Raw genomic sequence first — 24,217 nt, forward strand, 5'->3', positions numbered from 1 at the left:
AAGCTCTCTTAAGCTCCAGTCACAGCATTTTAATCTGATTGAGGTCTGAACTTTACTGGGTCATTGCAACACCTTGATTCTTTTCTTTTTCAGCCATTCTGCTGTACATTCACTGCTGTGCTCGCCATGTTGCATGACCCAGTTTGGGCAGAGCTTTGGCTGTCAGACGGATAGCCTTGTATTTGACTCTGGAATACTGTGGCATTGAGAGGAATTGGCTAAATCTCTGTCTGCAGGTTGCCCGGGTCTTGCAGCTACAGAACATGCCCAGATCATCATCCCTCCACCACCGTGCTTGATATTTGATGAGAGATGTTTGTGCTGATATGTTGCATCTGTTTTCCACCAAACACTGCACTGTGCATTATAACCACACACTTTTGTTCAGATGCAACTTTGCAAATCTAAAGTGTGCTGTCATGCCCTCCTTAAAGAGAAGAGGCTTTCTCCTAGCAACCCTTCCAAACAAGCCTTATTACTTATTGGCTTTTTTTTCTAATAGTACTGTCATGAACTTCATCATTTATCATGCTGACTGAGGCAGGTAGAGTCTGAGATGCTGGTCTTGTGTTGTTTTTACAATTTTCCTGAGCATCACAGAGTCTGACTTTCGAGTGAATTTGAAGGGATAGACATTCCTGGCAAGACTGTAGCATCGTTACACACCTGAATGTTGCAGATCACATTGATCAAATGCTAGCAGCACCTGCCTGCTACTTACTCTTAATTCCTATGGAAGGAGTAACTGTGCATTTAGATTTTCATTAGGCAGCCTGGAGTCCTGTGAAAACCCTTTCACACGACTAAATCTTGAGTGAAAAGTACCCAGGCAACAAGGAGAAAATTTCTGAAAACAGGAAACAAAAAAAACGAAAAAGACGTGGCTTCTCTTCAGACACATTTTTAATATTTTTTACAGTTCAAGTCATTTCTAAAGCAAATAATCTGATCTTCTTGGCTTACTATATGAACCTAAGAAATGATGATAGATAAGTGACTCCCATACCTTTTTAGATTGCTCTTTGACACCTTTATGATCATTTCACTTGGTCGCAATCCTTTAGAAACTGTGCAGTAGAGGCTTAATTTTGGCCAGAGAGCCAAGTAAGCAATTTACTCAAGGGGCCACAAATCCAAGTGTTATATGCTGACTAATCTATAATTTCAATTCTGAATGCCTTACAATTGTCTTTTCATTTTGTAGAACTCCCTCACAATAAGGCACAACACATGCCTTTTGGCTCTTTCTTAATTCTCCCCTCTATATCATAAAGGTCAGTTTAATTTTAACCCACGTCCAGTCATGGTTTTTAAATGCTGATTAAAAACAGATACATAGCACTCACACATCCACTCATACTTGGAGTCGACATTAACAGCACAAAACATTTTAAAAATCTAGGTGTTTATAATAGCAATAAACTCATTTCTATTTATATCTAATTCTTATCCCAGTTTTCAACATTTGATAAACAGGACATAAAACAATTAGAAATGATCCATCCTTGGTATAAATATTAACAAATGAATAAATTGAGCCCAGCATTTCTTTTCGGTAGACGACTCTTATACACAAGACCCCAAAGCATGAAAGAAAACTACCGTAGCTCATGTAGATTTTTATTTGACTTTTTATTCGCTTGATCATTTTCTCCAACCCAAAGACAAGAATACACAGCATAAATTGAAAATATCCCATTTAATAGTTTACAACTCCTCATCTTTAGTCATCCTTTTATATCTTCAGTCTGACATTCACACTCACCTTGAAGTCACAGAACTGGGATACAGTTCATACGAGTCAAAAGTGAACCTCATGCCTTCACCCTCCCCCAACTAATCAGATACAGTTTTGTTTTCAGTCAGGGCAGGTCACGGGTTCGGGGGTGTGTGTGTACAGATTCCGTTTTCAAAATACAGCAGATGCATTTTTATTTTATTTTTATTTTTTTTTAATTCAACAAGGGAAGTTCATGAACGTGGTGGCAATTCAGACGCTTTCCCAAGCCCTTTGCACACTGAATTCACCCCCCAAAAAACAAAAAACAAACAAACAAACAAACAAACAAACAAAAGAAAAATCCAAAAAACAAAACAAAAAAAAGCAATAACCAATAAACTGAATGACAGATGCTTTAAAAACATCGACAGCAATGTGAGCACTATTTCAACAACTGCTTATTGTACATGTTAGTACTGACCCATGAAGGTGGTGTGACAGATTCATATAATTGGAACTTTTCTAGCACTTCAAAAGAGTCTTAGATCGAGAGTAGAAATGGTGTTATTTACACTGGTTTTCACATGCAGCTCAGAAGCTGAAAGCAATTGCAGCCAAAAATCATGTCCTGTGTAGACAGAAGACATGTTGCACACCATCACATCCTCTCGGGCATGACTCTCTCTCTCTCTCTCTCACACACACTCTCTCACACACACACACACACACACACACACACGTCACTGACCACACCTCTGATGAGTACTTGATTCCATTTCTTCTCTTCCTTTTACAGTTACAGTGTCCAAAGCACTTATGTTGGGTTCATTTCCATTTGTAGGTTTTAAACAGCATGAATGACTGAATCTTAAAAAGAAACCATCTGATGTGACGGACAAGGGTACATACTGGTTGAGTAAGACAATACAAACAACACAAAAACATTCAGGAACAGTATGAGTATCAAACTTCCTTTCCCATCCCTTCAGCCTTCCATTTTGCACAGCTCCCCCTTGTGGTTATTAGCCAGCTACACAGGCTTTTTCCCCTCTGCCCCAGTTTTGTTTCAGTTCTTGAACAGCAGAAATGGATTAAAAACAAAATTATAAAGACTCAGACAAAAAGAATCCACCCACTGCTGTTCACCACATCCTGCCTTGATTTACAGCCACTTAAAGTCTGGTTTAGAATAGCGAGGACCCAGATCGTTTTCTTGTTAACTGTTATATTGGAGATCACAAAGCGTTTACTGAAAGTTGTGCCATGCTATAATGGACTAAAAAAGGACCCAAAAGAAAGCACTGTGTTGTTCTGAATACAGCGAGCACACAATATCTATCGCTGTGAGCTGAAAAACCCCTTTGTGTGGCACTGATAAGGGCCTTGACTGTTTGGGTAGAGATGCAAAAACAAAAAGACAACCAGGCAGCTAAGAGAGATCACACACCACAATAATGAAGAAAGAGGGGGTGGGCTTCATTTCACAAAACAATTTGCAGATTGAAAAGCGTTTAATAGAGGTGAAGTGTCAAAGAGTGCACATAAGGCCAGAAGGAAGAGCAGCTTCTTGGTAAATAAGCCGCCGCTCTTCCACAGGAGGGCACGGATACATGAGGTGTTTGAGGGGCAGAGAAGCAGATGGAGCAAGGTGCCATTTCTGCTGCTGCCTCTGTGCAGCACTGTGCTTAGGTTTCTCAGTAGTACATCACCCATACAACATCTGTTAGGACAGATTTAACCCTTTTTTCCAACATCCAAAAAAGGAATCTCGTCATGTGGCCCAATGACTCACAAAGTATCATCGTAAAAGAAAAGACGACATCATGAATGAAGCATGAGCATGTCATTTGCATCCTTCTTAAGATTCGTTTTGTACATATATACTTTCTAGCTAATCTTTTTAAGTCTTCATGTGGGTTTTTATTTAATCTGATCAGCGTTCGTTTTACAACTATATACAATGTACAGGCAGCAGATCATATACCTTTTACAATGAATGAGTGATGATACAGGGAAGTCTTAATAGACTAATGTTGACTAGATCTATTTAGACAATATACATTGTGAATAATTGGAATTTTCTTTTAGAAAATGGCATCTAAAAAAAGGATGAAAGATAGTACAAGAGACAAAAATTGTAAAAGCCCTCAATATGTACAGAAAAAAAGCCAATATAGCATTTGTCAACAACAGAAAAGAAGAAAAAAAGTTAAACTGAAATTATTTTCTCCATATACACATATCATAGCTCAAAAATATTTCCAAAGCTAATAGTCTCTCTGATTTGGTCACAGAAGTTAGAAGACAGTGAAGCATAGTGAAAATAATTACACAGCCTGATGAGGATCTCAGCACAGCATCGTCACAGGGCTGCTAAGGTTAAGTAATGAGATGCACAAACTACTGTTAGTTTCTCTCATGCAGATGCTCCCCCTTGATTGTAATTCGTGACTAAGCAAGATGTCAATCTACTGCCACTGAAGGTTAACAGAAAGAAAGAGCATTGTGAGGTATTAAGGTTACCGTCCCCAACAGCATGGTCAGAATTCTGATTTGGAGAGGAGGAGAGCAAAGAAATCATACTCCAATCATCAAACAAACAGTCACCAAAGAAGAACCTGTCCCAGTATGTGATTCAAAGTCACATTTTAATGTTTGTTGACTTAAAAGGGGGCGTTGTAGTGATATTTGTACATTAATAGTTTGCAAAAAACACCTGAAACCTCGATGCCAGCTTAAGAAAAGTTTACACCTATTAGCTGCCATTATTTTTGTTTTTGTTTGTTTAGTTATCCATCATCCATCAGGTATTTCAATGGGGAAAAAATATCTGCCACACTGTAAAGAAACAACCAGGAAGATTAAAATTTACGTTTGTGTCAAAACTAGAAAAACATTACTGCTGACATCCTCGTGAGCTCATGAGACTGATTTGGGGGCGACTGATTTTTAACTCGTCATTAGACTAAGCAGTGAAAAGGTTAAATCAAATCAAGTGATATACCCATTCTAATCCACCGGGACCATTTACCCCCTCAGATTGAAAACATGACCATCACACAAGCAGACTTACAAACAAAGCTCATATAGAACTCAATAAATTCAGGGGCTTTTATCTAGCTAAGTCAGAAAGGCACATCACTTTGATATCAGGCATAAATTAAGTCAAATTACTGCAGAAATAAACAGACTTTCACACAAATAGTGCCAGTAAGATGAGCATCCCCATCAAAGAAGACATGAAAAAGAAGAATTGAGGGGAAATAAAAGCATTCAGTGCATGTAACTACATTCATAACAAGCTTAATTTACATGTATGTGCATGGTGACCACGTTCAACCAGGTTAAATAAATCTGAAATGTAACTCAATTGCAATCTAGACTCGGGACACAGATGCAGGAAGAGTTTAAAAACACAAACTTATCATCAGATCAATTTTTAGGCCTGGATTATATCCACTCTAACGAATGAACACCCTCAGACGAAGCAAAGCAATGAACAGTTGAATGTTTTACATTGATCTAAAAGCTGCTGCTTTACTACAGATGAGATAAGAGCTGAGCAGGTTCTATGAAATTAGCCACAGGTGATCAAAGTGAGCATCTTGGATCTGTTTGTTCTTAATGTGACAAACTAACGCAGACGATTCCCTATAGAAACATAGGATAAAGAGGCCTACTGTCAGAGTCGGAAAAGACGAAGTCCAAGTGTGATTGTGATCCTAACGATGCTCAAACATGCTTTAAGCAAATTAATGTAATTCAAAATGAATACAACTCTGACAAGTTATATCACTCATGATGTGGCGAATCAAAAACAAGGTTACCCAACAAGTGTGTGACTGCACTGAATAGACCTTTCAAAGCTTTTTTTTTCCTGTTGCCTTTGTAGGACTGAAGGTTCATAGGTAAAACACCCAAATGCAAAGCCAATCATAAGTATCAAGGGAGCAGGGTTTCCACCTGCAAGTCTAAATAAAACTATGGTTACTGCAGTGCTTATTAGTGGGCAACACTTTTCTTCTACAGTGACTAGAGAAGTAAAGTGTACCACAGTGAATGGTGTGCATGTGTGCTTTTGTGGGTGATGTCGGTGCCGGGCAAAGGGTGTGTGAGAGAAAAATACTAATCAAAGATCAGGAAACCAATTAAGAAAAAAAATAAGAAAAGTTCATTGATCGATATGTTTACCCAATTATTCTTGTGATGTCAATAGTCAATAGGGTCTTCGTAACATCTGCATTTTTCTCCTGTGTTCAATGCTTTGCTGCTCCCCATGCAACTTGAGGGCAGCTGTCTGCACTGATGTCACAGGGGGACCGTCGGAAGAAAGGTGGGAGGTGAAAGGAAAATCGTTTTCATAGTTCCCTTGGTGGGGGCTTTTGAGAGCAACAGGAGCAGCTCATCACTGCCAGGACTGAGGGGGGAAGTTATTAACCTCAGCCAGGTCTTGCACAGCCGAGCCTTTGTGGGTGTACGTCAGCTTGATCCTCATCCGTAGTTGTTGCTGAAATTTGGGAGGGGTGGATGGATTTATAAAAAAGGAAACTCCACATGAGGACAAAAAGAAAAAAAAAAACCCAAATATATATATCCATTACAATTTGAGAAAAAGAAACTCACCTTCTGTGGGTTGAGTACTCTGATGACCTGTGTGACAGTTCCCTGGTTAAGTGCTGGGACGACATTACTGCTAGGGGAGAGGAGCTGCAGCTGGAATGTCTGACAAACAGAGAGGGGACGCCGAGTTAGATGAAAATTTAATGATAACACAGAAGAATTGGGGTCATAACAGCAGCTTAAAATACGGATACTTTCAATCAAGCCCCAGAAAGCAACTGATCGATGTTCAGTTCAAGCCACTCATCTCCACTTTATCAAATTTATTCATTAGATAAGATGACTGTAAAATATTCCATGACGCATATGCTAGGTGGGTGGTCAACTTACACCCAGTAGGCCCCCCCCCTTTGCAGTATCCGGGCAGAAACCCTGGTTTTATTTAAATCAACATAACCTGATGTTACTTTTAACTACAAAAACAAGAGCGCATAGTGAGACTTCACTTAAATTACACTGATAGGAACGTCAACATTAGAATATAAAAAACTGTACATTTCTCCATGAAACTAACAGTATTGTTTTGAAAGCCCATTACTATGGAAAAATACTATTTGAGGAGAAGTTTGAAGATAAATCGAGTAAACAAGAGACCAGAGGGCAGTTATTAAAGATCCAGTAACAACAGTTACCACAACATAAATATTAATAAAAGTACTAACAGCAATGTGTCATGTGATCTGAAAAAAATAAGCATTCCTGCATTAAATAATAATTAAACACAACTAGTTGAGAGTACTGCAGATAACAGAGAAAAATAGCATACCAAAGACACTGCAAGTCTATTAATAATTAATTCCCACTAGCACTGACTGCTCACTAGTGTTTCCAGCTTACAGATCCAATATTTACAACATTCATGCAGGTTCAGCCTACAAAACAAGCACATTACTGGCACTGTGAGTTACTGAATAAGCCTAAAGTCAGTGGAAACCTATTTACATAATGGAGCTAAATGAAAACGAACACTGTCGTGATTAGGAATTAACTACACCCGTCTTGGGCTGGCTCACCTTTGGTACTGCAGCCTGAAAAACAAAATCGGTCATGTCTGCTTCTGTCGAGTTGGATGCGTGGATAGTGATAACTGCAATGTTGGGGTTGGGGTTAGCTCTCTCAAATGTAAAGTCTATTTTCAGGCCATTCTTGTTGTACGCCGTCATAGGAGGGATACCTATGCAGAGAGGAGCAGATGATTAAAAAAAAAATGTAGATGTTACAGTACTAACGGTTCACAGGTTGGGTAAGTCCAGAAAAAAAAATATAATGACCAAGTGCTGTATTATGTAAGGATATGTCATAAAATAGTGTATATGTGGCAGTGGATGGTCAAGGTGAGAAACATACTCTCACCTGCAGCTGCAATGTCATTAAAAAGGGGCGGTGAGGTGAGGCCATCCAAGAGGAAAGCGGGTTGGGAAGAGGGCACTGAGGTTGCAGGAGCAGGGGCTGGACCGCCTGGGAAGGAGGAAGCAACATACGAGGGTTTAAGAGGACATGGACACACAATGATGATATGCAGAGATTACTAATGTGTCATTTTCAAGGGGTTTAAGGGGGCATTTCAGCATTACTGAGCATGTGTTGTGTTTAGAATTAACATGATGATTATTATTATCCAGTCACGCAATTCCAGAAAAATCATAACTTTAGAAACATAGCTGGAATAAAAGTGGCAGGTAAGAATGCTGATATACATGTTTCAACATTTTCAGTATCTGCTTTACTTTTCAAGCACTGCTATAATCACTGCAAGTGCAATTTCTAGTTCATTAAGCAAAAAGTCATTACCCCATAACCAAAAATGTCAAAGTAAACCTATAGTAAAAAATGTTTCACCAAAACCAAGCAGTAGTCTAGGCTGGGAATCACATCCACACTGGTTATTAAAAAAAGTTTATAGCAGGCTCTTAAAAAAAATAAATAAATAAAAGGAGTAATAAATGTGTAAACAGAGTACTCTACCACTAAGTGAGAGGTCACCCAGTAGATCAAGTAGCTCTCCTCCTGCTGAAGCTGGCTTAGTGGGCACCGTGGTCTGAATTACCGGCACCACATCGTTACCACCCAGCAAGTCTAATAAATCATTAGCCTGTGGAATAGGGACAAGACATTAACATGATAAGTGTATGTGTACCATTTTAAATGAAAATAATACTACAAAAATAAAATACTGATCAACAGACTTAAAGCCATCTGGTTCTAAATTCAATAAAAAAATATGGTTTCCTAAATAAACTTAAGACAAAATGATCTATCCTGTTAATTGTTCATTTGACTACAGACGTGTGTTTTTCGTGATAATATAAAGGCTGAAAACAGTTCTCACCTGGTTGGTTGGCTGGGTGACGGGTGGTGGATGTTTTGCTTCCACAACAGACGGCTCAGCCTCCCCATTAGTCTGTACAATCTCTGTGGGGCCATTAGAAGCAGTTTTCTCCATAATGGGCATTCGCTCTAAGAGAGCTGGCCTATTGTCAGGGAACAAACAAGGACAAAAGACAGACCAAACTCAACCACTTGAGCTTTTTTTTTTTTCTTTTCTTTTCTTTCCCCGCCCTTAAATCTACTCAGTACTACAATGTGCCCATCACAGATATGAGTAATTTCCTAGTAAAGTAGTTTCACCTCATATGGTCGTATTTCTTGAAAAGCGCATTGTACTCCACAGCTCTCTGCTGAAGCTCCACGTCGATGCTACTGCCATATATCGAGACCACCTTCTTGATTCGGCTGAAACAAAAAGTGAAGGTAGAGCTGGTTATTACCCATCAACTTTATTTCTTACTTTATTTTATTATTATTTTCAAAACATGGATTGTTTTTCAAACACACTACAGCTTAAAAAATGAGATACAAGTGCTTTATGTACTATGACGCTATGTCTTGTTATTTCTTATTACCAATAATAAACACTCAGATATATTTCGAGCCCACTGAAAACCCATTCAAACTCTCTCAAAGGAAATGCTGTACTGAATTACACATGCAACCATCTTAACATCATGTGACAGTAAGTCAAAAGAAAGACTTAGCCACTGTAAGTTTAAAAAGCCATTACTCACTTTACACTAGTGAAGCGAGTAGACAGCTTCATGATAGCTGTAAGGGCGTAACCCCGGGTCACAGGTGTGGACAGGTTGGACACCAGGAGGCCTTCCAGCACGTCCAGAACCTCATCCTCAGTCACCTTTGTTCAAAAAGAAAAGAGGAAAAACAAAATCTGATGAGCAGGTTATGCCATCTTAAATCTTGTTTTTGTATACGCTGTTGAGATGTTTGTGTACCTGGATGGGCTCCTCCTCTTCACACTGCCCAGACACAAGCAGGTCCCCATACTCTCCTATGCACCAGGATGCTACCTGCACTAGAGGTTGCTACACAACACAGAAATAGAAATCACCCTCTCACACTAGTTTGAAATACCAAAGTTTTGTTATATAATACATTCTATTAATGTATGCGACAAAAAATAAATAAATAAAAAATATGGAGACATCACTAATCTAAGCATGACCCAAACAAGAAATGCTCTAACCTGTGAGATGTCATCCAGCAGAGCTTTGTAAAGTCTCTGTACTGTGTAGGCGTGCATCTCCACGCTGTTTGTGATGAGCTGGATGAGGTTAGGAACGGAGTCGTCTCGCACGTAGCTCCCTGCCTGGAAGAGTGAGCAGAAACATCAATGAGAAACGCAAACGAACTTTATTTACCTGTAGATTTGCAGTAAAACTAAACCTACGTTGGCCACAGAGTACTGTTACTAGATTTATTTGATTTGTAGTACTCAATGTAATACCCAGAACAAACTACTAGTGAACTAAACAACCATCAAAAGACTTTTTAGGCATTAGAGTTTTGTGTATTTCACTTACTGTTGTCAGGACTCGCATAATGGTGTCTATGTGCCATCTTTTTGAAGGAGCATATCTGTAACATAAAGAATACACCCATTAGGCCCAGCAATGGACTGAAAATGTAAATGTATTAAATTCAGAGTGTCTACTGCCAGGAGATAAATGCTGTCAGAAAATAAAGGCGTCAACAAAGTCTGTCAGACGATGGATCACTCATTGTATCATCATACAGCATTTCAGTGCTGGCCATAAAAAGAAAGACATTTACTAGATTTTCTAATTCATATAGGTACATTTAACTTGTACCAAATAGTACCAAACCAGAACCTTTCATGGTTAAAGTACAGAAAACACACACACAAAAAAAGAAAGTGAAACCCAGAAAACTTTTACAACCTTGCACATGACAAGGTCAGCCAGCATGTGTTTTACACTTCAACAAAGTAGCAGTGGCTAAATTTGTGTGTGGTGAAGTCTGTATCAGTGCCATACTTCTCAGCAGCTAGAAAGACTCCTGATGCACAGTCTGCTTTGAATTCAGGGTCACAGGAGTCCAGGAAGTAGAGCAGCTCTTTCATCATGCCTCTAATGTTGTTGCCGTTCACAAGCGCAAAGCTCAGTTCCATCGCACGTCTACACAGTAATGAAAAACAGACGAGGGTGAGAAGGAAAAAAAAGTCAAAAAAACCCCCCCAAAACAACATGACATGTTAAGTTATGTGTAGCACCGTGAATCACCTCTTGATGGACACGTCCAGGTCTTTTAAACAATCCACAATGGTGCTCCGATGCCTCTGCACTGCATTGTGGTCCGTTTGTACGGTCTTTAGTAGAGATGTCAATGCCACATATCTGAAGTCGATTAAAGAAATGTCGACAGGTTTTAATCAAACTTTAGATAAATCGATGGCTTCAAGGTGAAATACTCCCGGCAATTTATTTACCTTATATTTTTGTCATTGTTAAGAAGGAAGCGACCTAATATGTTAATGGCCAAGACCTGTAAGAAAGAAAAAAGCATTCAGATGAGTTAAAATTTACAAAAACATTCTCATAACCTTTTCCTAAAATGAACTCACCCTCAGTCCACTTTCAGACTTGATGTCCATTATAGTCAATACAGTCTCGTACAGGATTGCATTGCCTACATTTTTACTCGTCTCTGTGTTTGTAGCAACCTGCAAGTATAAACACAGTGGATTTGTCAGAACAACACTTAATCTGTGAGGACTTAAATCTAAGCAATTTTTTTTCAATTCCAACCTGCGCAAGAATGTCATTCATTGCCTCACTGGAGTCGTCATCACCCTTGCCTAAAATTCGCAGTAGTCTCAATATCCGCACCTAAGAAAAAGAAGAAGCAGCAGTCCTGTCAAATGTGATTTACTTTATTGTTACTCACACGCTGCGCCTTGCTTGCTGCCATTTTGGTTCTTTTGTCCACTTGCGCAGAAAAGCCTATTTTAGCTGTACATGAGCAACTGAATGCTTAATGCTGTTTGTAAGACTGACAACTCCTAGTTAAGATCAGCACACATTTAGTACTTTGTTCTGTAAAGAAAACTACTTCTCTTGTACCACACTTTTTAAGGTACACAGATTAAACTGATTAATGCAAATATCTCAACAGCCAATCATTTGGCAGCAACTCAATGCATCTGTGGTCAAGACAACCTGCTGAAATTCATACCAAGTGTGAGAATGAGGAAGAAATAACTATAAACCTGCTTGCTGGTGCCAGCCAGGCAGAGTATTTTAGAAACTGCTCTACTTAGATTTCCCCACACAAACTTCCCTAGGATTTACAGAGAAAGATTTTTTAAAAACAGAAAATCCAGTGAGCTGCAGTTCTCTAAGTAAAAACGTCTTGCTGATACCAGAGTTCAGAGGAGAGTGGCCAGACATGTCAGGCAACAGTAATTCAAATTCAAACCACTTGTTTCAGATACCAAGCACATCGATCACCTCTGACTATGTCAAACCTTGAAGCAGATGGGCTACAGAAGCAGAAAAAAAACACTGGGGGAGGGAATCCTGTCAGCTAAAAAACAGGAAACTGAGGCTACAGTTTGCACAGGCTCACCAAAATGTTCCTGGTTTGGCCAGTGTTGATTTTTACTGATATTCGGATGGCATCAGAATTCAAAATAACATGAAAGCACAGATCCAACAGTTTAGGCTGCTGCTGCTGGTGTAATGGTGTGGGGAATAGGTACACTTTACACCCCCGAGTACAGAGATTTTTTTTTTTTAAAAATGCTGCAGCCTAGCTGAGCATGGTTGCTGACCATGCCCGTCCCTTTATGACCACAGTGTACTCATCTTCTGATGGAGTCTTGTGTTTCCAGCACGTTGTTGAATATGTCCAATGAAGAATTAAAACAGTTCTGAAAGCAAAAGAGTTCCAACCTGGTACTAGCCAGGTGTACCTAATAAAGAGTGCAGTGAGTCTAAATCCTAATGATGGTTACAATCATCTAATGATGATTGCTAACTGTTGCACCGGGTAATTGTATAATGAAAAAAGTGAGATTTACCTGCAGGAAAGGGTCACTTATGCCTGACACATCATGCTCAGGAGAGTATCCAGACATTATTAGGTTCTTCAGGATTCTCACCAACTGTGGAACAAGCTACAAAAAACAAAAACAAAAACAAAAACGAGAAGAGGTGTCACAATATTTTGTTAGACTCTCTGAAATATGATTCTTTAAATCATTAATGTGTGTAACACTGCTCTTAATGTTTGAAGTCAATGATTTCTCAGTTAAAGCAGCAAGTTCTTATGAAATGCAAAGGGGTTGGGATTCTTGCTTATTGATGCAGAGCAATATGGTTAAGGTGTGACTAATTGAGATTGTGAAATCAAAAACTTGACTGTACAAATGTATTGGGTTAGAACATTTGGCTTCGAGAGAAAAAGAAACTCTGCATACACACTGCTATGATTTTGAGCATGGCTAAGCAAAGAGTAGTAGCACTAGTTTAAATTAATTCTAACATAAAGAGCATTAAAGCAGGAAACTTCCCATCACATTAATATAATCTATCCTACATAGTTTCAGTTTTTCAGGGCTTCAAAAACAAACAACAAACAAAAAACAACTGGTTATCAAAACATGACAGTTTGGGAAATAGTTTGGCATCTTACACAGCACTAAATCAGAAAACTGGGTACCGTTTTCAACCATGCCTATTACTGTAATAGGCATGGGATACATTTACTTTTGTGTTTCACTGGAGAGCAGCCAGAACTTAAATTGATGTGCAGGAAGAATTAAAATTTGTGCTAGAGGCAAAAAACTGCTGCACAGGGAAACTCGAAATTAGCACTACACGGGCAGCTTACAACACCAACTGTACAGTGATAGCCAAAACCAATAGGGGCGGTTAAGCCAACTTCAAGTCTGCAGACAGCAAAGTTAACTAGCAGTAGCTGGCTCTCCTGACTTGGCAGAGGTGTTCTAAGTAAGGTGAAGAGCATAAGAACCGAGGGGTGACTGTGATGACAGTTTGGTATCACTGATTGTGAATAAAGCTGTCTTCAGCCAGGACATGGAGCCGCGTGATATCCCATACTATGTGTGTTTTACCTCATTCGTCTCCTTCAAGGAAAAGAAATTATACACAAAACTTTGTTTAGCAGTACAGTGCATGCAAGCCCAGTTGTTGTATATTCTTAAAAATTAAGGTGAGAAGCTTGCAGCATGTAAATAAAACAGTTCTGAGATGACAGAAGAACTTTTTGCTTTCAAATTTTACTTTCATGCTGCTTTGCTACATCAAGCTTTCCAGGCCATTCCACTTGACAAGATCTTTTTTGCAGAAGGTACGACAAGTAAAAAGCAAATCCAAATCAGAGTAGGATATTAAAAGGAAATTTTAAATAGAAGACTCTGAGTTTGTCCTTAACGTGACATCCCAGTGCAACTTTTGCCAAACTCTTTCTCAAAAGTCAAAAATAGCTCTTCACAGTTATGCCGGCCTAAGAAAGTTACTGATGTCACAAAATAAGCTTCCAAGCCTTTTCGCAGTGATATTTAGTGAAAATATTGTTTACTGGTGACAACACCTGTGGCAATTACGTGGAAACACACCAACCTGACTGCCTCTAAATAGACACTGATTAAATGAGTAGCTTATTTGGCAAAAAAATTCAAAAACATTCAAAACAATAGTGAGAAATGTATCTGACAAATGGACCAAGAACTCTTTATAATATTCAAAAACACAGACAGTAATGATCACCGTACAAGTTAAAGAAATTAAAAAATTTCTAAATTAAAACACAACATGACATTACTGAACACAAATCTGGTTACATTTGAGGTGACTGTGAGGAGTGATTACTAATTACAGCATGCACCAGCTATGAGATCAGAATGTACTCTTACCTTCTCATTCTAACACAATGCAGGAATTGTAACAAAGACAAATGACAGAAAAAATATGAGGTAGATGTTAGGGAGGGGAAAACTGGAAATCATTCACTTTCAGAGAGCTTAAAAATAATGTTCAGATCATGAGCATGAGGAGTGGGGTCTCTGGCATAGTTTTGTTACACCTAGAGAGGGAAAGGTACAGCAGCAGTTGAAATACAAGAGGAAAAGACAGTGGTAGGAGATAAAAAGACTAAGACATACTCTGAATGTCGAGGAAACCTCTAGCGCATTCCAAACCTCAAACAGTTTAATATGTTTGTCTAGCTTAGCTACAACAAAAGAAAAGGTGTAGGCAAAGGAAGAATGAAATGTGACGTGGGCCTTAAGACAAATGCATAAGTAACTTCTTTAAGGTCCTTTAAAAAGAAAAAAAATCTGTACCTTTCTGAAGTGGGCCAGCATGTCAGGACTTCTTTCACACATCTCAGTGAGGAGGACAACTGATGTATGGAGAACACCTGGGGGACCAGACGATGACAGGATGACACCACTTTCAAGGAAAATGCTAGCATGAGTCGTTGTGCTCTATGAATCACTCATTTGTTACTACAAAAAACCCAGTATTTAAACACTTTGATGGACAGTGAGCAGTCACACAGAGACTCAAGTCAGATTTAGAAAAATATGCCATACATGGTAACTGTAACAGGTGACAGCAACATCCCTCTGACTTGAAAATATGCAACAGGCTAATCATTCCCTTGTGACCTTATATTATTGCTACAAGGCTGAAAACTAATCTTAAGGACATCAGTGGAAAGCAGTGGTGGCTGTGTTTTCAAGCCACACAGTTGTACATACGTCACATTATAAAAATAAATGTTGAAAAGTTAGAAACCTGGTCACATTATTGATTCGACTGGGTGCTGGCAACATTCAGACACATGGTCTGTTAGTGATATGCATGATTGTGGTTGCATAGGAAAGTCCACATTACCAATACCTGACATTGCGCATGTATAAATCTATCTTGCAATACAGGGCAGTAACTTATAAAAATACAACTGCATAATGAGAAGCACACATTACTGCACTGCCACAAAATGTTAAGAACAACAACTTATTTTATCTATTAAAAAACAACAACAACAACAACAACTTTTCCTTTGACATATCCTCTGTATGCTATAATACACAAGCCCCTCGAGTATCTGACAGACTCATTAATTCCACCACCCTCTGCAAAGGACGACGGAGAAAGGGCATCAGCTGCCCAGCTGTTATGAACAGACCAATATGAGTGGCAGGAAAGAGGACACACTCGGTTTTTGTGCAGGACAACCGCATTTCCCCATGAGCCAGCAACTGCATCCCGACAAACCATTTACACTTACCGTGGTTCTTCTCGCTCAGCAGGTTTTTTGTTGCTGGAAGGAACATTTCCATGAGTTCTGGGACCTTCCTGATGACATGTACAGCGCACAATGCCGCCTGTAGACAAATATACAAATATTTAAATAAGATATGCTGAAGCCTTTCACACAATCTCTCCTCCTTTTTTTTTGAGTGTTGGGTGTGGTGTTAAGTGCTTAGCACACATACCTACCTTTCACCCCCAACACATTATTAAAGTAGTAGTAGTAGATATTTAAAACATGACAAGAGTAAAGCCTTGTCACCTTTTTCCTTAAGTAGGAGTTGGACGTTTTGAGCAGCTTCTCGACCTCTCCTGCCAGGTCACGACACATTTCTGAAGAACCCATGCAGCCTAAAGTACACAACGCCAGGCCCTGGACATACTGTGTGCTGTGATTCAAATCACTGGTGTGGGAGAAGAGAGTCAAATAAGTCACGGAAACAAAGAATCACTTTATATGCTATACCAGAGAGGAGCATATGAATACTTCACAATCTTATGAAGACTATGAAGAAGTCTAAGAAGTAGATGAAGAAGGTTTTGCAACTGTATTCAGAGGACCATAAGCTCATATTTTAAGTACTGGATTAAGATGGCATTTTTTTTTTTTTTTTTTTTTTAATTTAAGTGTGTGTGTGTGTGTGTGTGCGCGCATCTTAACCCAGTGTAGCCTCCACTTACTTCTTAATGCAATTTGTCATTAGGAGATGGACATCCTGCCTCTCGTCCAAAAGCAGCATAGCTCCCAAATAACCTATTCGTTTGTCAGTGAACTTCTGGGATGCAATCAGCTTCAGACACTCCAACTAAAAGGAAAAAAAACGCGTCATCAAACTATTCAGAGGTGCAAACTTAAAACTCCTTTGTATACATACTGCCCTCCCAGCATAACCAAACATACCTGTCCAAAGTGCGCTGGGTAGCCCAACATGTGCATATAAAGCAACTTTGCGACATTTCTGCAACGGTACGTATTGTCTTCCTCTCTAAAGGACGAGCGGATAGCAGCACACTCTTTCTGGATCATCTCACGCTCCTCTGCCTGGGTCCGTGCTGTCCGGATAGTCCGGATCAGCTCCCGCAGTCTGATCGGAGCTGGCATTCTCTGGAAAACACAAAGAAAGGAAACCAGTTGGCATCAGAACAGACTACACTAACACAGAAAAGCTACAATTCTGAAATTTAAGACAAATATAGAACTCTCCAGTCTGCAGCATGGTATGTCACTTTTTTACCTAAAATATGACAACGTATACTAGAAACCAAGAAAGGGTTTTAGCTGCTGTGCATGTATGCAGAAATGTAGGTTTTACAGGTACCGATCAACAGTCTAGACTTCACTTCCTAAAATGTTCGCTGAAACTACAATCATAAATTTTACTTGGGATAAGAATAACAAAAGGATTTTTATGTTTTTAGGAATAAAAAGTATTTGTCAGTTTTCTAGTAAAACAGACTAATTTTTTTTTTTAAATCCATGTTGTGTAAGGTTTGACTTTAGGTGGAAACTGTGTCTCATTTGTTTAGATCTTTAAAAAAAAAATAAAAGTGCAAAGACAAAGAAGAAATGGTGAAATTTAATCCTTGCACAAAGAAGCTTCTAAGCAAACACAAGCTACAGAAAGATGTTTAAATATTTATGAAGGCACATGCTTGCTTGAAAATCAACTTTTATGTGTTTGCATCTACCAATTACCCGAAACTACACTTTACAAAAACAGATCCAAGAGCTACAAAGATGAAAACATGAATTGCAAACTGCATGTTAAATGAACTCTTCGATGAGGCAAATCTAACATTAATATGAATATTACAAGAAAGCTGTGAGCCAATGCAACAAACCTCGGGGAAGGTTTTGCCATCCTCCAGAGGAAACTCACCAGGATATTATCCATACTTTATCAAGTATACTTTCATTTTATACAAGCACAGAACACTGTTTTGTTGGCAGGGTCGGAGATTTTTTTAACATGTTAGGAGAGAGCTATTCTGGTCTGTACCAGTGAGTAAATTATCTTAAATGACCGGGGTTTAATGATTACTACAGCACAGAGACTGAGAGCAAAGTCAGTTCAATTTATTTAATATGCAGCCCAGCAAATGTCAGGTTGTTGGAGCAGACGGGAGGCTTGGAAAATATGCTCAGGCTAGTTTAATTTAACACAATAACATTTTAGAGAACATTAAATTTTTTAAGTTTTTAACTTGGTTTATTCAGGTAATTTTACAATGACCACACATTTGTAACATCCGCCTTAATTTTAACTGTCAAATAAACTGGAAAGTTATTAATTGTGGTGTTTTACTGAGAAATAGGTACATTTTGTCTCCCATCTAATGGAAAGCTTTTATCTGGTAGGATGCAGGACATAATTAAGCTTCTACAGCAACAGAAATGATGGTAATTACTTGATGAGCAAAGCCATAACTCTATCCAACTCCAGCTATGCAGTGCTGAAGTGGGAACATAATGCACTCTGACATATGAACCAGAGCAAAGAGCTGATGGCATAGCAGATCCACAACATTTTTCAGGAACAATCTCAGGGACCCGTAATAATCACTGTATTGGTTGTGTTGCACACAAACAGTGACTTCGCCACAGTTCCATACCATTTACACCAGCACTGAGGGTGTGAGTACTTGATGCAATATTCCAGATACAATACGTGTTGCCAGAGGCATGCACTGAGGCACCACTCCTCTTTTTCAGACATAACCTTCACATCAGCACTGGTACAGGAGGAGAAGTTGTCAAAATCGGGAAAAAAAGACATCTTTAAGTTTTTCCTTTTTTTTTTGCTCCAAAGTTTTTTCAAGACAGACTCCTTTTCCTCACACTCTCTTTGAAAGCCTCATTCAAACTGACACAACATTTCCCTCTGTATAATCTGTAAACGAACTTCTTTACTGATACAATATTATACTGCTGGTTAAAAACAAACAAACAAACAAACAAAAAAACCCACATGATCGTAAATTCGTGTTTTCAACACTGAAGCTACAGAAACAGAGGTGCATGACCGGCCAAAACACAAAAGCACGGTTCGCGCCAGCAGATGTGACGTCACTTTTGGCGTGCACCGCTGTTGCAGAAGGTGAGAACAGCAAGTTTAATGAGCCTGTCAGTCCTCTAAATGTGGGACTGCATCAATTAGTGCTTTATAAAATAATCTCTACAACCTTAACTGAGTAGGATACAGTAAAAAGATGGTTAGAAGTCACAGGCTTTCCTTGGTTTTATCGTCTAGATCAGCGATTCCCAAAGTGTGGGCCAGGGACCGCTGCTAGGCTGTGAAGGTACTGCAGGTGGACTGCAGTACAAGTAAGTGAATTAATTTAAGTTGCACTTAAGTTTGTGTCCAAGTGGTAGGTTTGTCACACATTGGCCTGCATATGACTGGTTAGCATTACCAATTTACAGCCAACAGCCTTTCGCTTGTTTTTGAAGATTTGAGATTGGCTGGTTTTTAAGTGGGCCACAGCACTCTTGACTTTTGGAAATAGCCGATCTTGATAAACACAAGGATTTTAATAACATTCACAATACAAAAATGATTATAATTTTGTTTCATAAACAATCTCATACCAGTAGGAAAAAAGAAGTTTTATAAAATATTGACACAACGTATTTTTTATTCATTTTGTAGTCTAGAGAGAATTTATCCCTCAGAGGCGATTACTGCTGTCATGACAAGTATTTGATTTGAGTTTTTGACTTTTTTCCTCCTCAAACATCTTAATGAACCATAAGTGACACTGTATTAAACAAGAAAAACAGATCAACCGTGTGGCTCTATTAAATCATTACACAAACACATAATGAAATACAAGCCTCTGATTTATCCACAACAGCTCTGTCATGTCTTATGGAAATCTTATGTTGTCAGTGTAACAAGAAATGTACAATCTCTGGCCGTTTAGAACAAGCTTTTATGTAACCAAATACAAACTTTACATCTGTCTTCAATATACCTGATTACATTGGCCAGTATTCAGTGCAAGCTAGATTTTTTTCACCTGAATGAATAAAGAGGGGGGAAAAAACTCCTTAACATTTCATTATTAACTCCAACACTTGTGGGATCAAAGGAAATCCTCTGAAATTATGCCAGTCTGAAGGAAATAAGGATACACACACACAGGAGGAATGAGGACATCCTTTGCTGAGTAAGGTGGTGGCTTGTGGACAATCTAAGAATTCACTTTGATCAAAGAGGAATGGGGAGGGTGGTCAGGCAAGGCCACACTTTAATAAAGCCAGAGACTTACTGTTCATCTTAACACCGTTTAAATTACCTGCACTGAATGGACCCAGTGTTGGGCTCCATTAATCATGGCTCCCCGACTCTTGCTGTGCTCATAATCAAATGTGTACACATTAAAGAACGTAAATCCAGCCACTGCTGAGAGCTGATTAAATTACAGTTTCACATTCTTGCAGTTGCAAAACAGCAGCACATTCTTCTACAAACAAAACAATATCAATTTTAATTGCAAATTACTGACATTGCCTTCAGACGAACAGTGTAGTTTGCCTTCTCATCCACAGATGAATGTGAAACTGCAGTGGGGAAGCGAGGTTGTTCAACACTTGTCGAGCAACAGCTTTTAGTTCACTTTATTGTTCCTCACTACAAAGACCAAATTTTGTAAAATTGTTTCTGTTCTTATCAAAGGTTTTTGGCCTTAAATGAGTTTCGGGAGGCTTAATTTACTAAACACATACTTTGTTTTCTCCTTTAACAAATAACCAGAAATAACAAGAAAATGGAGCAACTTCTATTTTGTAAGGCAACAACCCCTCAAAGGCCCATTTCGAGCTAGGATAAACCGTGATAATATTTATATACAAGAAGAACACCTGTTATACTGCATCCAGATTGCTTTGGACATTTTTACACTCCCCAGACCATATAAAAGCCTAACACTATGAGTTATCGCATGCATCTGCTGACATGTTTTGCATACACTGTGAAACGTTCATAGAAGAGCTAACCCAAATCTGTTTTCAAAGAGTCTGACAACCAGCAACAGGTTAAAAAGCACGTAACACTTCCCATTTACCACAGGGAGCAGTCACCCTGTCGACTCTGAGACATCAGTCTAAAGATATCGAGACACAAAGTACCACTTAATTTTTTTTAGTTTGTTTGTGGTTCTACATCATATTCCTAAATGCCACAAGCATGGTATGGGTAGAAATAGAAAGCATGATGTAACATCCATTTATGCTGTCTTTTTTCCCTTTTTTTAAAGAGCTGCACATTTAAAGTAGACAAAAAGGTCAGACAGCTCCCAAAAGAACCATATACAGAGCTGTGACTGGCAAACTTTGGCAGACTGCATAAGGTTTTGTTTTTTTTCTTCCTCTAACCATTCAGCTAGACATCAAGACGTTCTAAATTAAATCATACCAACACAGACTATTCTACTGCTTCTTTTATAACCAACTCGGCTGGTGCTCGGCTTTACAGAGCTACAAATAACTGATAATACTACACAACACTAAAGTTCAAACATGAGTATCAGCTTTGACATGGATTACATTTACACCCTGGTTCCTATGTACACATTCAAATGTTGAGTACCGTACTTGTGCACAGGGGAAGAAGCGCTCGTAATAGTCAAAATATTCTGTCAGGTGTTTTACATGTACACACTCCAGACCTTTATGGTTTTCCAGATTTTGTTTTCCTCTCTTAGCAAACATGTAGAGATCAAAAAGCCTGGTGATTTCTACATCTATGTGCAACTGCAAATAGTCATTTCACTGTTTGCAGCTACCACGCCTTTCTTCTACCACTTAGAAGTTCTTAACCTGCTGAAAACAACACTGAAAATAGAGAAATTGCTTATTTCTTTGACTGATGGTCAAAACAGCCATCGAAGAGCCAATAATGAGATCAACTTTAAATTCAGAGACTCTGAAGTTACACAGGAGATATACAAAGATCCGTGTGTGCCTTCACCATCAGTTGGAGTCAGTTAAGCTAAGCACTTCTTAATTTAGCTTTGTCAGCCTGCAAATTGACAAAGCCTGCTGGAAACTAGCCCTGCTTAGAATGGGTCTTTGGTAAGCTTTTCCTGTTCAAAACTAATCAGAGGCAAAATGTACAACGACCCCAATGCTAAAAGGAGGAGGAAAAGAGACAAAAATAACAAATGGCATTTACAGTACCTTATTTATCACTAAGTTTGTGTGGCTGTTTACTTAGAGTAAAACCATAAAGACTGATCAGTTTCTGTCCAAACAAGACACCAAGGCAGTGCTAACTCACTCAGGACTTAGGTTGGCCAAATGACATTAATGTGGAGTCAAAATGAATCCTAAACTGGAAATACATCAAAAGATCTTAAATAGCCCTGAGGCAAAGCCTGGAGCTATCTGATTTCACATTGTGTGGGGCACTGATATGCAGACACAGTGATCATGTTTAGTTGCTTCAGTGCTGTGTGATTAATGCATGCTAACCCTGCTTATAATGCACCTACTCAAGTACATTTTATGCATGGCATCACTGCCATTAGAGGTAACGGTTAAGTGTTTTTAATTAAGGTCATAACTGCATGTTTCAAGCACAATATTATGCACCATTCTATAATAATGCATCCTGGCTATTCCTTTGCTACAACTAAATATGACTTTTTTATCGTTAACTCTCACCCATCTACAGTTAATAACAATAATAATAATCTATCCCATGTAACAGACAATACATGTAAATAGAAAAGGTAATGCAGGACAACATACTCCATATTTAGTTTTACAAAGTGAAGCCAGTAGGAATTGAATATGGCTGAAATCTACAGTACTGCGCGTGACTTGACGGTGAGGAAAGTAAAATTATACATTTAACAGGTTCATTTTCATTAGGCCTTCAAACGTAGCAGTACAGTTGGTCCCGAATCCCTCGAAAGCCCACATCAAGCATACAGATAAAGTAAACTGCACGTGAAAGGCGTTGCATTACACCTGGCTTGTAGTTTACCAAGATTGGTTTTGTGTGTCGCTGCCACAAACAGTGGACCTGAAGAGCTTACTTCGACCTAAGCTTGTGGAGGCGTAATTTACAGCTCCTGTCAAAAACCGTAGAGAAATCACCCATACTGTACGTCACCTCATTTGCTCACTTCCTACTTGCACATGACTTCCTTAACACTTACATGCAAACTGATCCTGGAAAATGAATTAAACTCGGACGCTGACAACGCAGTTATAAAAAAGCGCGTGTCTAAGTCTTTCCTTCTCATTTAACAGCTTGTCAACACTAATTAACCATCTCACGAAACTGGACAAAAACCCAAGTCCACGTCCTCAAAACACCAAGCTAGCTATCGTTAGCTTCCCTGGTATTTCAATTAAACGCTAACTTATGGATTAAACGCTTACAGTTTGTTAAATATTAGGAAAGTCTAACTGTATTAATAACCACGCCGTCAAGCGTCACATGCTTAATATGACTTAGAAAACGCAAATCACACCTCTGAAGAGCCAGCTAACAACTAGCTAATTCAGTAGCATCTTAAAAGGGCAAGATATCATGATGACACTACAGGAGTAGCTTCATCTTAGCTGGCGCTGTATTACATTAAAGTTTACATCATCGGCTGTATACAATCAGAGGCAGGCCATTACATCTGACTCTGATCGCCGATTGATCAGGACATAATGCAGTTTAGGCCTTCTTGAAGCATTTGGATTATCAAGCTAGCGTAGCTACCTGACCATTAGCTTGCTTCTTCATTACCTTAACCGAATACTCTCTGAATTAAATGCAACTTGTGCCCGCTAGTTAGAAAGACAGGAAATAACAAATTGTCACTGCGCGTTGCCTTGATGACTTTGATTTAGTGGACACAGCATACTGCTGAGCTACACATCCCCAGTCCAGCAAGGCTATAACTATGCTAAACATGCTAGCTAACTTAGCACAGCCCCAGTGCACTAAGGGCTGCGACTTCCTATGCAGCGCCACAGTGACAGTTGTCAACGTAAATACAGTCAAACCGCGGACAACTACTCACACGTAAAGCCATTTCCCCAAATTTATGCCGACATATTGTTGCTAGGATGTACTTACTAGCCGTAATGATGCCAGAAAATGACTGGAATCGTCTCTATTAGCAATGGAGGGAGGAACACACTAGACATGCAAAATGGTGGCTACTCCAGCCTCAGCACATCTACCGCAGGCGGAGGGTTACACTGACAGATCGC

The 24,217-nt window shown here is 39.0% G+C and overlaps 1 protein-coding gene across 3 annotated transcripts; it reads right to left on the minus strand.

Annotated features, from left to right (window-relative positions):
- Positions 1–1,617: 1,617 nt before the first annotated feature.
- ap1g1 (adaptor related protein complex 1 subunit gamma 1) lies at positions 1,618–24,215 on the minus strand. 3 transcript variants are annotated; one of them, XM_031758077.2, is made up of 24 exons: positions 24,081–24,215; positions 16,898–17,101; positions 16,678–16,802; positions 16,259–16,400; positions 15,974–16,070; positions 15,021–15,097; positions 14,592–14,600; positions 12,735–12,830; positions 11,461–11,541; positions 11,277–11,375; positions 11,142–11,197; positions 10,936–11,049; positions 10,690–10,830; positions 10,216–10,270; positions 9,879–10,001; positions 9,628–9,717; positions 9,406–9,530; positions 8,969–9,073; positions 8,670–8,811; positions 8,306–8,432; positions 7,694–7,798; positions 7,354–7,514; positions 6,344–6,442; positions 6,126–6,227 (listed from the first exon to the last, which is right to left on the minus strand). In XM_031758077.2, the coding sequence occupies exons 2-24, from the start codon at positions 17,096–17,098 to the stop codon at positions 6,126–6,128; spliced, it is 2,472 nt and encodes an 823-aa protein (XP_031613937.1). In that variant the 5' UTR covers positions 17,099–17,101; positions 24,081–24,215. The 3 variants fall into 3 exon arrangements, with proteins under 3 accessions (XP_031613938.1, XP_039466657.1, XP_031613937.1); XM_031758078.2 differs by lacking the exon at positions 14,592–14,600 and having other exon boundaries at positions 1,618–6,227; XM_039610723.1 differs by lacking the exon at positions 24,081–24,215 and having other exon boundaries at positions 1,618–6,227; positions 16,898–17,098.
- Positions 24,216–24,217: the final 2 nt, after the last annotated feature.

This window comes from Oreochromis aureus, linkage group 1, assembly GCF_013358895.1.
Source record: "Oreochromis aureus strain Israel breed Guangdong linkage group 1, ZZ_aureus, whole genome shotgun sequence".
Taxonomy (NCBI): Eukaryota; Metazoa; Chordata; class Actinopteri; order Cichliformes; family Cichlidae; genus Oreochromis; species Oreochromis aureus.